Source organism: Leptopilina boulardi, unplaced genomic scaffold, assembly GCF_019393585.1.
Source record: "Leptopilina boulardi isolate dan_hultmark-lab unplaced genomic scaffold, ZJU_Lbou_2.1 LbouV2_324, whole genome shotgun sequence".
Lineage (NCBI taxonomy): Eukaryota > Metazoa > Arthropoda > Insecta > Hymenoptera > Figitidae > Leptopilina > Leptopilina boulardi.
The window spans coordinates 686,035-700,060 of NW_026137890.1; the positions used below are offsets into that span (position 1 = coordinate 686,035).

The following is a 14,026-nucleotide window of genomic DNA, read 5'->3' on the forward strand; positions in this document are numbered from 1 at the left end:
GGAAGCTTTTTCTACAGCTTGTTGAATATCTGTGGACAGCTTCTAGCAAAAGGTCTACCAGTTTGCTTGGTGAATGCTTTCCTAATGCCTGGTTTAATGTGTAAGAAAGCAATTCTATTTGCTTTTCACAAGTTGCAAATTAATATGTAATTTAATTACCTTTTTTACACTTCCTGAAAACTAGAATAATTTCATAAAATTAAACTAAATCGAAAAATCATAAAAATTCTATAGTAATTTGTAAATCCGTTTTATACAATTAATAATTATTCTTTATATATTATATAAAAATTATTTTTCAAAGAAAACGTTTATTTTTAAACACTTAAATTGTATACGAAAAAAATTATATATAACTTGAGCAAAATTTGGGGTTAGGAATACGAACACGGTGAAAACCTTTTATATTGAATAATGAATACAATTTCTTAAAAAAAAGACAAAATATTTAATATTTAAAAAAAAAAGATTATTATTTTTATACTTGATATTTATGAATATTTTTTATAAATAATATATTCTTTATTCTTTTAGAATTTCATAATTTATGAAAATGAATTTAACAGCGTATTTTTATTTACAAATTTTGGTTGACAACAATGTACTAAAAGTTAAAAATTGACAAATTTACATTAAATTATTAATCAATATTAATTGTGTAATTTCACTATAGAAAATTAATTGACAACTAACTTTTAATTGAAAGAAGATAATAATTAATTTAAAAAAAAGTATTTAATATCACTAATAGATATTTTATAAAACAATTGTACCCTTTTAAAAAGACTGTGGACATACCGAGTCTGACGTAAATAATTTTTCTTTAATTCTTCAATATTTAAATATAATAATCTAATACATAATATTTTTACGAGATAAATAAAGATGGAAAGAAATGTTAAATTTAATTTTTGATCATTGTCATTTTTCCGCTGTTTCCTGAAACATCCATGACGCTTCATTTAATTTTCGCCACCTGAACGCTTTCTTTTTATATATGCAAAATCCTGCAACTCTTTGATAACTCTCTCAAAGCTACTTGAATGCTTTGTTTAAAACATACAAAATTCGTTATTTTCAAGCTTTCCGTGGAAGCGAAAAATCGGCCATAACAGGCTTCCTGAAAGTTTTCTATAGCTAGTTATCTACTGTCTCACAATTCTCTAATGGTTATCTCAATACTTCAAAACAACTTTTTGTTCAGCTTAACATAGCGCGGGATTTTCGACTGGGCATGTCTCAATTCCGGATGCTGAACTTGTTCAAGAACATTACATGAACATGTACAAGAAAATGTACAAGTTCATTAATGAACATGTACAAGAACTTGTACATTTTCTTGTACAAGTTTTTTCAGCCGGGATATTCAGGCGGATTTTATACAACACATGCTAACCGGCGTATAGGTACACTGACATACACACGTAAATATGGGAGTGTTAGTACATCTCTGTGTGTACACGCAAGTTTGCTTGTGTTGTATAAACTCCGCCTGAATATCAGTTGGAGTTTGAGTAATTTTTATAAGGAAAACTCAGTGCTATTATGAGTCGGGTTCCTGGTAAAATTTCACTTGAATTCAAGCAAAAGTCGCTACAACTCTTCCATATGATTAATCTAGGTTATGTTTCGTATAATAATCACCACAGAATTTTCTCCGTGTAAGAAGATTTTAAATTTAGCATAAAGGCGCGCCAAAAACATCACTGGTATTAACAGATTGAGGGCAACTAGCCAGAGTGACCCCGTGGTGAGCGTAGTAGGTTTGCGCGCGTTAGGTCGTGGGTTCGGTGCCCAGTGCGAGAGATATTTTTCAAATTAGATTAGGTGTTATTTCGACAGGTGTTGTTAATTAATCTTAAGTGATGAAAAAAATAGTAAAAGAACTTGGAATTAAATTAATTAAATAATAGTAATTTTTTTGTGAAATTACTCATTATAATTAAAGGAGATAAGTTGTATTGACTCTTATAAGATTCCAATACAACTTATCTCCTTATTATTATTAAATTAAAATAATATTGTTAATGAATACTAATATTGTTTTAATTTTATCTATAAATATAATAATACGTAATATTAATAGGATATTTATTATTATTACTATTATTATTATTAAGAACTAGCTGTCGCACCCGTCTTCGACGGTTATAATATTTAGATTTAATAAATTTTGAAATTTATAATTACATCCAATTGGATCTAATTTCAAAGAGTAAAAAAGTAATTTTCGATTTTTTATTTTTACAATATCTGATTTCATATTCAGATTTGCAATTATTAATTTTAAAATTCTGATAAAATTCTTAAAATTTCTTGTTAAAAGCATACTTAATTGGTCACAAAATTTTAAATAAAGAACGTTTAGTAAAGAATTATCAAAAAATAAAAAATGTTAAATTTTTTGAAAGTGTCATATTTTTGTTTAAATTAATATTTTTCATTGGTGTGCAGCTAAGATTGCGTTTAATACCTAACAGACTAAAAACATTATTGTTTTACTTATAAAAAGTTGAACATAACGAATTCTTATATTACAATGTTATTAAAAAAATTGGAAATTCAAAAATTTGATTTAGACTTTTAAATTCAGACTATTTACTTAATTTAATAAAAAAATTGATTGTATTTATGTGAAAAAATTAGGTACAAATAGTTTCAAATCAATCTGTCAAAAAATAAAAAAATTGCATTTTTTTGATTTTTTTAAATTTTTTGAAAAAATGTCATAACTTTCGTTCATGTTAATATTTTTTAATCAAATATGGCTAAGATTTTAAGTTACGTTAAGACTGAATACGCTGCCAAGTTTTACCTTAATCGGTTGAGCCGTTTTAAAGTTGTGCCGGTACAAAATATTGACGACAGACAGACAGACAGATAGACAGACAGACAGACAGAATTTTTATTTATGGCATATTTGTTATCTTTACTACTTAAAATGATAAACTATGCAAGAAAAAATTAATTTGGAGCAATGTACAGACAAAAGTCTGATTTTATTAATATAGATTATTGAACGCGAGAATAATAAGTAACAATGGGAGCAGTCTTGACCGAGCCTGAATCAGAATTCGGCAAGAATGATTCAGTCTTGGGCGCCAATGCTCAACCCAGCCTCAAGCGTCAGGTTTAGATCGGTGTTACATTCTAGACTGGAGTAGCCTTACTTGCGCTTTCTCACCAAGGCTCAATCAATATTGACCAATGCTCAGGCAATCTTTACATAGCGTCAAATCATCGTCACTTCACGCCTGGGTATTTTTATTAAAAACGCGTTTTTCATTGTTCTGAATCATTGTAAACATTAATTTTTTGGTGATAAAAAATGTTTGACTTTTGGACTTAGAAAATTCTACTAATCGACCATAAGGGCGATCCATGCGGGTTCCTACGTTGGCCCTCATGTATCTTGCCATATGTGAGTGTGTTTTTTTCAAAACAGTAAATATATATTTTTATTAAAAACGCGTTTTTTGTTGTTCTGAATCGTTTTTTTAAAAGTCAATTAATGTTTATTTCAATTGCTTTAAAATTTTATTTAATGGATTATAAATTAAACTTTTTTGAGCAGAAAAAATTTTTTTTTGCACGGAAAAAATTATTTCAGTATATTTTACAAAACAAATTTAGGACTAGCGGATATTAACGATTCCTTGACGAAGTTTATCGTAAACTCAGAAACTTTCACTACTTTAAGCAAAATAATTTTAGAATAACTGTAAGGAGTTTTGTAATATTTCTGAAATAGGCTTAAATGTAGAAATGTTTCGTACTTTCTGGAAAATATTTTATCAAAAAATGGTGAAAAATGTCAAGTAGAATCTAAATAAGACGTGGTTAGAGTCTTCAGAATGGTGTCTGCCGTGAATAGTCCAGCAGATTTTTGTAAAATTCTATACAGGGTGTATCGAAAGTCACGTTAGGAATAGGTATCACAGGACACATTCTATCTCAATAAACTTCTTGTAAGCTTACTTTATAAGCGTATGTAGTCGTGTGCGTTAAAGCACTTCGTAAAACGTTTAGCTAGTTCGTAAATACAGTGAAACCCCTCTAAGGCAGAATCACAGCGGGCGGAACTGTATCGGTGAGAGCTGTGAATGTGTGAGTGATGGAAAACACAGTGCTGAAAACTTTGAGTGCCCCTTAGTTCTCAGCAAAATTCGATTTTTAAAATTTCATTTTAACAACAAAATTAAAAGAAAAAATTATTTATATTTGTATAAAATTGAAATATTTGTTGAATAAAATTATTATTCAATTATTACAATTTTTATTCCATACAAAAAGAAACCACTGTTTAAAGTTTCTTGACACTTGACACTCACTAATAGCTTTTTAATGGATCCCTCTAAGGCAGAATGTGCTAATTGTATTCCGCCTTAGAGGGGTTTCACTGTAGAATGATAGACAGGTTCGAATCCCCAAAAGCGTAAATATAATTTAAAATGCGTTTCCGGTGTGTAATAATGCGTTTAATTAATTAATTAACAGTAATTTCAGGATTTATAAGTGGTTTTTTTTCAATAAACAGAACGTATACGTAACACGGTAAATTCAATTTTCGCAAAAAAAAACTTACTGTTTCTTGAACCAAAATTTTATATTCGACTATAAAAAAAAATTTATTCATTTAGAAGGCACTAATGTACGATTGAAGAAAAAATTTTGTTTTTGATAAGAATTGTGGACCCTGGATTGGGCGCAATGGGAAAATTTTAGCAGCGAGTAAATGACATTTATTTTATTATTAAATATTATTTTTTTTAATAAAAAATTATATTTCGAAGGTTTAAATATATAAGAAAACATCCACAAAAACTAGTATCAATTTATTTCAATGCGTTTGAGAAAAAGATTCCTGTAATTTACACATTTTATGACTTTCTATAAAGTAGGCGACCTCTATTACTTTATTTCCACATATTGATATTCATTCAAATATCACATATTTGAAGTATATTTCCCTAAATTCTCATTGAAAAATATTGCAAATTGAACGAGTAGCAGTAAATCTCTTCAAGCGCCTCTTAAAAAAATAGATTTGCGGCGTTCAACGTAAATAGTAACAGAATCATCTAAATAAAAAAAAATTTTTTGTTAAAGGAGATGTTTTTCGAGGTAACTACGAGAGGTTTTTTTATCTTTCGCAGCAATTGAAACCCAAAAACTCGATTTTCGCTGAAAAATCGATCTATTTTTTACTGTGTAATTAATAATTATTACAAAAAAAGTTCTTGTAGTTACCTGGGGAATTTAGTCAAGAAGAACTGTGCCAAATTTCAGAACGATTGCTTCAGTAGAGCAACATTTGAATGCTCAAATGCTCATAACTTCGTCAATTTTTCTCCGATCGGCTTGAAATTTGTACACAATATTCTTGAAGTATTATACATTCATTTAAAAAAAATTAAAAAAATTAAATACCATACCCCCCACCCTTATTTCAATCTTGAAAGTTTTTTAAAATTTCACATTTTAATTTTGTCTTAAATCAAAACTAGTGATAAATTGTCATATATTTTGGTCTCCCTGAAAGTAAAACGTTTCATGGCAACAATTTAAAAATTTTTTTAAAAATGTTGGTTTGTCAATTAAAATTATTTTATCGGCAAAAGATATATCTTATTTATTGTACTTTAGGATATGCACTATTATTATATATTCTAAAACGTTTGGGGTACGTTATTGTACTCTTTATAGTAATTTACACATTTATGTTAAATGCATTTTTTAGTTACTGTCAATATAATAGCTTCTGAATTCTCGTTATTTTTAACATACATATACAACATATATATTATATTGTATGCGTTAAACATACATTTTATACTCATACAGCACATGTTTTCTAAATATTTTAAAAATATTTCAATGATAAGTCTTTGAAATATTGTTGCAAACAGAAAAATGTCCGCTTTTGAGGAAATATTCCCATGCAATTTTCAGAATTTTTTTGTGAAACTTCCAACTTAAATGATGCCCACTCAAGGTGTCTACTAGCCGGGAAAACCGTGAATTTTCTTACTTACGTTTAAATTAAGTTTTATTAATATTAATTTGTCTTGAAAAAATTATTTTTTACTTCAATAAATAAGGAGAAATAATTTCAGAAATACTGAATAAGTTAACACCGAGTGCACTTTATGAACATGAAAGCTGGAAAAATAAGGAATATTTTGAACTTTAGATCATTTTGTTTCGAGGTCTACATTAAAGAGTTATACCTAGTCAAGATACTTTTGCGAAATATGAGTAATATTTTTAATTTTCAAAATTTTTTTTGGTTTTTCGTGACTGCTGCAACGATTTTCCCACGTCTTCTCTAAAAAAAGTGTCTTACACTGAGCAAAATATTTTTTAACTGGATCATATGAAATAAAAAACAGTAAAATATTTATTTAATATAAGATAAATTTTTGCTACTCTTGAAGGAATGAAGAAAAATTAAATTAACAAAGTTACAGTTTTTTTTAAAAAAAAAGAGTCTTAATGTGTAATATTTGAGGGGCTGATAGTAAAAATGGTTTAAAATAACATTTGGAGCAAAAGTGGGATAAGTTACTTGGGAGCAAAAACGGGTTAAAATGATTCTTGTAATTTATTGATAAATTTATTATATTTTCGATTAAAAAATATCAATTATAATAAAATATGTATTTTTTCCGATTGTTAATTTTTTTAATGCATAATATAATGAATTTATCAATAAATTATACGAATCATTTTAACGCGTTTTTGCTCCCAAGTCACTTATCCCACTTTTACACCCAATGTTATGTTAAACTATTTTAACTATCAGCCCCTTATTTATAACATACATTGCATGACAATATTTCCTCAAAGGCTGACAGTTTTCTGTTTGCAATAGTATTTCAAGATCTTTTCATCAAATATTTTAAAGATTTCCGTGTAATATTTTGGAAATATTATGTGCTTTTTTTGGTAAGGTTATATCGTAAGTCTGAAGTAAACTTAAGGTATGTTTGCTGATGAGATATTACACAGAAAAAACCTATTCTTATTTTTGTTGCATCTCAAAATGAGCCAATGCTAAACGACATAGACAGTGGCGCCACCAACCTGGCTCATTTTTGTAGCACTTCATTGAAACCAGGTTTTTTCTGCGTATATGTGACTTGAACAATGAAAAGGGGGTTTACGTGCGAAAAAAATTAATTTTTTATTGATTGGTGATTCTGATGGCGACAACTTTTCTCTATCAGAATCACCAATCAAAAAAAAATTAATTTTTTCGCACGTAAGCTTCCAGTACAAAACGAGGAATTAAAAAGAATTAAAAATGTTTAATTCTTCTGAATTCCGCTTCTGTCCAATTCTTTTATATTCATCTTGGGTACTCGCAAATAATGCCCGTTAAATTCTTTTCAATTCCGTTTTAAAATTTTGTGCAGAAAAAAATTTGACGGTCCGAAGATTTGAACTTTCGATTTTCAATATAGGAGACAAACAACTGTTCCGCGCAGCCGCATCAACTGAACTGTAGATATTTGATTTTAAACGTACTTACTTCAGAATATTACAGAATTCAAAAGAATTAAAAAGTTAGCAAAATATCAAAATGGAATTGATAGGAATTGAGTTTTAGGTATAACTGAAATATTTAGTCCGAATTACTTATTCAGTATTTTGGAATTCAAAAGAATTAAAAAATTAGAGAAATATTAAAACTGAATTGATAGGAATTGAGTTTCAAGCAATCTTAGTCTCAACAGGGAATACATAGGAATTAGACACAAACAGAATTAAAAAAGTTGATAATTTCTCCCTTTCAATGAAATGTTAAAATTTTTCAATTTTTTTGAATTCCTCACCTTTTACTGGGACCCCTTTTCACTGTCGAGGTCACACATGTTTATTGGAATACTGTAAATTATTGTTTATTTTAAGAAATGTTGATAAAAATTTCTCTGTAAAAACATTTTTAATTTTTTTTTAATAATTCAATAATGTAAGGACCGAAGAACAAAGATAAAAGAATTATCAAACCGAAACAAAAATGGACACCGGGTTCAATAGGACCAAAAAAGAAAAGGTTAAATCCCGCCAAAAAGGTAATTTTAAAAGAAAAAGGAGGACCAATAAAAAAGAAGACACCAAAATTGGACGAAGTAAGATTATAACTATTATTTTAAGTAATAATTTATAACAGGTTTTATGGTTTTAAAAGAAATAACTTATTGCATGAAAATAACAAATTAATTTATGTAAGTTCATGTGGGTTCTGATCGATATAAAACTATCAATTAACCAGTCTTTTTGAATTCCATTTTTGTCTACTTGCCCAAGTATCCCTGGCGGATTGGGAAAACCGAGTTGTAACCGAATTGGGTTACGATTCGGTTACGTTTCTGTTCATTGTGAAATATTATCGTTAATCGACGAAATATGTAGTAAATAACTATTAGGAATGGTTAATATACGTTTAGAGTGCTTATTTATGCAATAATAATAATAAATAAAGATATAATTAATTAATAATAAGTGTTTTAAGTGTACAGTGCATATAGTTGTTGAATTACCATATATATGTATATTACCATCAGCGGCAGCTGTGATACGCGCGTTAAACCCTAGATGGCGTTAAGGATGACTTTGTAAATGAATTTCTAAAATTTTAACTTTCCAATTCCGTTGACTGTTAACGACTCATCTGTGGGTCGTTATATCTATTATATATATATATATATATATATATATATATAATAGATAAAAAAAATAAAAAATAAAGAAAAAAATAAAATAAAATTTTTTATTCTTAAAAAAAAATTTTTTCCTCAATGAAATGAGAAACATTAATTTTGACATAAAAAAACTTTTTTTCCCTAAAAAAATTTTTTTTCTTAATGAAATGAGAAAGATTAATTTTGACACAAAAAAAACTTTTTCTCATTAAAAAAATTTTTGTTCGTTATAAAAAATTTTTTTTTATATTTGTACAATTAAAAAAAGTTGTTTTAATAAATTGATCTATTTTTTTAAAACTTATATATTCACTTACACATTTGACACTCAAGGGCTTAATTTTAGAAATTCACTCACAAAGTCATCCTTAACGCCATCTAAGGTTTAACGCGCGTAGCACAGCTGCCGTTGATGGTAATATAGATATATATGGTAATTCAACAACTGTATGCACTGTACACTTAAAACACTTATTATTAATTAATTATATCTTAATTTATTATTATTATTGCATAAATAAGCACTCTAAATGTATATTAACCATTCCTAATAGTTATTTACTACATATTTACATATCGTCGATTAACGATAATATTTCACAATGAACCGAAACGTAACCGAATCGTAACCCAATTCGGTTACAACTCGGTTTTCCCAATCCGCCAGGGTAGCACGTAATATTAAAGTAATATTTCAGTAGTATTCAAATGTCCGCATCATGGTAATATTACAGTAATATTGCTGTACGATGTGAAAACTTAGGTGACCGACATAGTCGCTTAGGCTAATTTCAGTGCATTTTACTACTGAAATACCGACCAAAGCGACAATGTCGCTTACCTGCCATAAGAGAAACGATTTGTTGGGTTTACCATTTTTAGTTAGTAAAGTATACTGCTGCTAATTTATTAGTTGGTTTAACTAATTATTTTGTTGGCATAACTATATTATTAGTTGGTTTAATTAATTAGTTTGTTGGAGTAACTGTTTACTTAGTTACCTCACTAAAGAAATGGTTAGACTGACTAACTAAATAGTAACAGTAACTAATATAAATTACCTAAAATACTCTTAATAATGAATTGTTAATCTCTACCAATCGTTTCTTTCAGTGTAAGTTCTTGTTCCGTATGACAGAATATTGCTACACTATTACAGCAATTGTATAGTAATATTAGGGGAATGATTCCATGAGTGGACCATTTTACATTTCTGTTTTTTGAAAAGTAATTGAATCAAATCGCTAATTGTGCATATCTTCATTTAGAAGAATAATTATTCTAAACGAATATATGCATAATTAGTGATTTGATTCAATGACTTTTCTACAAACAGAAGCGTAAAACGGTCCGCTCATGGAGACATTCCCCTACTGTAATATTACAACAATCTTACATTATATTGCTTTAATATTATAGCAATGTTACTGTAATATTAAAAGCTTATTTGAAATACATAAAAATTTCAAAGTTTTTTATGATAAAGTAGAAAAAGGTAATTAATGAATCAAATATTTTTAAGTGGTTTTTGAACTTTTTGTAATATTGCAGTAATATCACTGTAATGTTACTGTAATATTACAGTAATATAAACCGGTAATATTAGCATAAGCTGGGTTTTTGAACTTTTTGTAATATTGCAGTAATATCACTGTAATGTTACTGTAATATTACAGTAATATAAACCGGTAATATTAGCATAAGCTGGACAGTTTAATATGACTGAAATATTACGTGCTACATGGGTGCCCTATTGAAAAAACACGTATAATTATACGTATATTTATACGTATAATTCCAATTACCCAAGTAGCACGATATATCAACTAGATGTCACCGTGACATCAGGAAAATGTCAAAATGTCCGCCTTACGGTGATATCATGTTGATATTTTACAGGGGTTTAAAATTTTTAATAATTAAAAAAATTAATAATAAATAAAAAAATAATAATTTTTTAAAAATTTTAAATCCCTGTAAAATATCAACATGATATCACCATGATATCACCGTGATATGACTGTGATATCACCTTAATGTCACCATGATATCACCTCGATGTCACCGTGTGATATCACCGTAAGGCGGACATTTTGACATTTTCCTGATGTCACGGTGACATTCCCCGGTGATATCACCGTGACATCTGGTTGATATATCGTGCTACTTGGGTACGTGTTTCTTTTTATTAGGGCTTTACACTAAAAGAAATTTTTCGTAATTACTGCGATAATTCTTGCTGTTTCTGTTATATCGTATAACTGAATTAACATGGAACTGTTACTGCCATACAGTTTGGGTAATCCAACCAAACGAATAGTACTTCCAAAGAGCAAGATGTCTGAATCAGACTTCACATGGCTAATATAACCTAACTTACCTACCAATTTGATAGACTGTATGACCAATTCAAACAGAAATCTCAACCATAAATTTATGGCTGAAATTTCGATAGCACTTCTGTCAGTGTATATTCTCTGTTAGCCCTGCTGGAAGTAAAGAGATAGAGAACTGCTCACTTTTTATATCTTTTTATGTCTGAGATAGAAAGTGATAGAAAAATTGTATAACTTTTAATCTCTGATCTATATTAACGAGTTAACTTACTACTTCTCTTAACTTAGGCTTCTAACTATTTATACATTACTGTCTAATTTAATTTTTATTTATTTATTATAATTAATTTAACACGTAACTATTTTATGTTATAAAATTTAACTTAATTTTTTAAGCCTTTTTCAAAAACTAGTTTTTAATAACTGCGCTAAATATAAATTATGCTTATTTTTATTTTAAGTTTTGTGAATATATAAATTGAAAAATAATTTATTTCATAATTTTCTATGTATGATAAAACAAATATAAGAATTGTAACAATTATTATTATAAATATAATAATTATATTATCATATTGAGGAGAGCAGAACTAGAAACTTTATAACCTATCTTATAAATATTATGACAAGTTTTTTAATAAAACAAATAATGATAAACTCTCTAAATCTGAATTAGTAAAAATGTTTATACTAATTTAAATTAGTCTCTGGCGGATTTGATTTACCTAAATTCGACCCAGCTGGGGCGAATCTAAGTCGAATCTAAGTTGAATTTGGGTATTTATCAAAAAAAAAGCTTTTAATTAATGAAAAATTTTAAAAATAAGTATTGGGAGGGTAAATGAACATTTACAGAGTTAATTTTTGCAAACATTTCAATTAGTAAAGTGATAAATAATAAATAATCACTTGACATGTGCAATTGTTATGTATCTGTAGATTTTAACTCGTTAGTTTTCACCATAGTTTCAAGAAATTAGTGTAAACTGTGTAAAAAAAACTTATATTTAATAGAAATTGCAAATTTTATTAAATTATTTTATAATTAATTTATTTATTATATTTAGCACAGTTCATAATAATTGCAATTTAATTAAAAAATAGCAGTTTTCTTAAAAGCATGATCTTCTGATTTTCTCAGAAATGCCGAAAAAGGTGCACACAGATATATGTCCCGACAATCAAATAATGTCAATTTAAAAAAGTAAATTTTTCTCCATTTTTAATTTCTGAAGCCACGAATTCATTCTTTCTATAGAGGGGAGGGGGAGTTTAAATCTTAATTTTTATTTGGCAAAATATCTCCATTCTTTATTAAGGGGATGGGACTTAATAGTGTCAAAATAAAATTTTAATTTTTTCTTAATTTTTGATGTTTGGCCACAGGAATAGAAATCTTTCTTTCTGTAGAGGGGAGGAGTTTGAATCCTAATTTTTATTGGTAAAAAATTTTCATTAAATTTTTTAAATTTACAATGTTTAGTACCATCCTCTCAATAAAAGAGAGGAACGAGCGCTAGTTCACACTCGTTACGCAATGTACTATTTTGAATTGAAATTTATTTTTTAGAATCTAGAGAGAATTACTCTTCAAAATATTATGGCTGAAAATGAAAAGGACAGTTACGCTGACTTTTTAATAAATGTAAGTTTTATTTATTCTCGTAACATTCATTATTTTAAACATATAATACATTATATTTTTAAGTATACCTTTTAATATACTTATATGTTTTAATTTTATTACTAGATGAATATTGATAAACAATTAGCCATTGACCAACCAGCTGCAGCTGCAATTCCAGGTACTTCAATATTTAAAGTAAGTTTTTTTTTCCAAAATTCAAAAGTTATGTTATTTTTTCAAAATTTAAAATGTCGGATTTAATATAGCGGACGAAAATTTTAAATTTTTATCGATTTCGCTTGAAACTTTGGTGTTGGAAATAAAAAGATAGATATCATATTTCTTTTAATGGCGTGTGGGAAACACCCACGTGACCTAGTATGGGAATAGTATATTTCGATATAAGTGGACAAGCGAGCGCTTTGCCCATTACATGAGTAATGCATATACGCTCGCGAAGCAATGTATATCAAACAATATTTTTCTTCATAAGTGCAGACATAACCTCGTTTGACAGCCATTTGCAGCAATTTAAAATGTCCGACTCCCTCATCGTCCGCATCTACGATGGAGGGATTCTACTATTTTGAATAAGACCTAAGCAGAATAGATTCTTGAACGGGAACACAATCGTAAACGAAAACGTAAAGATGTGTAAGAGCAGGATAGCAAATATCATTATTCTTCTCTCACTCATTCTTACGTTTAGGTTCACGATTGCGTTTCCCTTCAAGAATTCATTCTGCTTTAGCCAAAGCTGTAAATAGTTGCTAAACGAGGTTTTTGCATGAATGTATAAAGAAAAATGTGATTTGCAAAAACCTAACTTTCCCTAAAAGGAAAAATTATTTTGAGCTAAAATTTTTAAAATTAATAGATTTGTGTACAATGCACATTGCTGTTCACACTGAAAAAGAAATCTTGATTTCAGCATATAATTGAGGCTGAATTTCAGGTGTAAACGGAATCAGACTTAATTAAGGCTTAATTTAAAGTGTAAACGGCTTAAGATTTTGCTTTTACTTTGTTCTCCTGAAAATACATTTTTTGCGTTAAATTATTGAAAAAGTGAGTTTAAAAAGTTTAATTCTTAAACGAAAATTCAAGCTTGTCATGTCAGCTTAAGAAAAGAGTACTCGTCAATTTTGTTGCAATCTTGCCACACAACGTCGCACTGACTTTGCCGCGAAAGTTCGTGAAACTTAAGTCGATGCGCAGTTGATTTCTATGACACTTACGACTGCGCATTCCATTTTTTATCAAGCTTGCAGCAAGCTTGTTCAAAAATTTTATAATATCAAAATAAGTTTGCTGAGTAAGGTTGCAGAAATATTGCTTTAAGTTTCTTAGGCCTT

The 14,026-nt window shown here is 28.2% G+C and overlaps 2 protein-coding genes across 3 annotated transcripts in view; both read left to right on the forward strand.

Annotated features, from left to right (window-relative positions):
* Window positions 1-14,026, forward strand: part of LOC127284375 (uncharacterized) — a 59,121-nt gene that overhangs the window by 13,682 nt on the left and 31,413 nt on the right. The gene's annotated exons all lie outside the window — the stretch shown is intronic.
* Window positions 1-14,026, forward strand: part of LOC127284372 (uncharacterized) — a 34,604-nt gene that overhangs the window by 7,801 nt on the left and 12,777 nt on the right. For both annotated transcript variants that reach the window (XM_051309773.1, XM_051309774.1), the window contains exons 2-4: window positions 7,981-8,135; window positions 12,615-12,689; window positions 12,795-12,866. In XM_051309773.1, coding sequence (XP_051165730.1) covers window positions 7,981-8,135; window positions 12,615-12,689; window positions 12,795-12,866 — 302 coding nt within the window. The remainder of the gene's footprint in view (window positions 1-7,980; window positions 8,136-12,614; window positions 12,690-12,794; window positions 12,867-14,026) is intronic.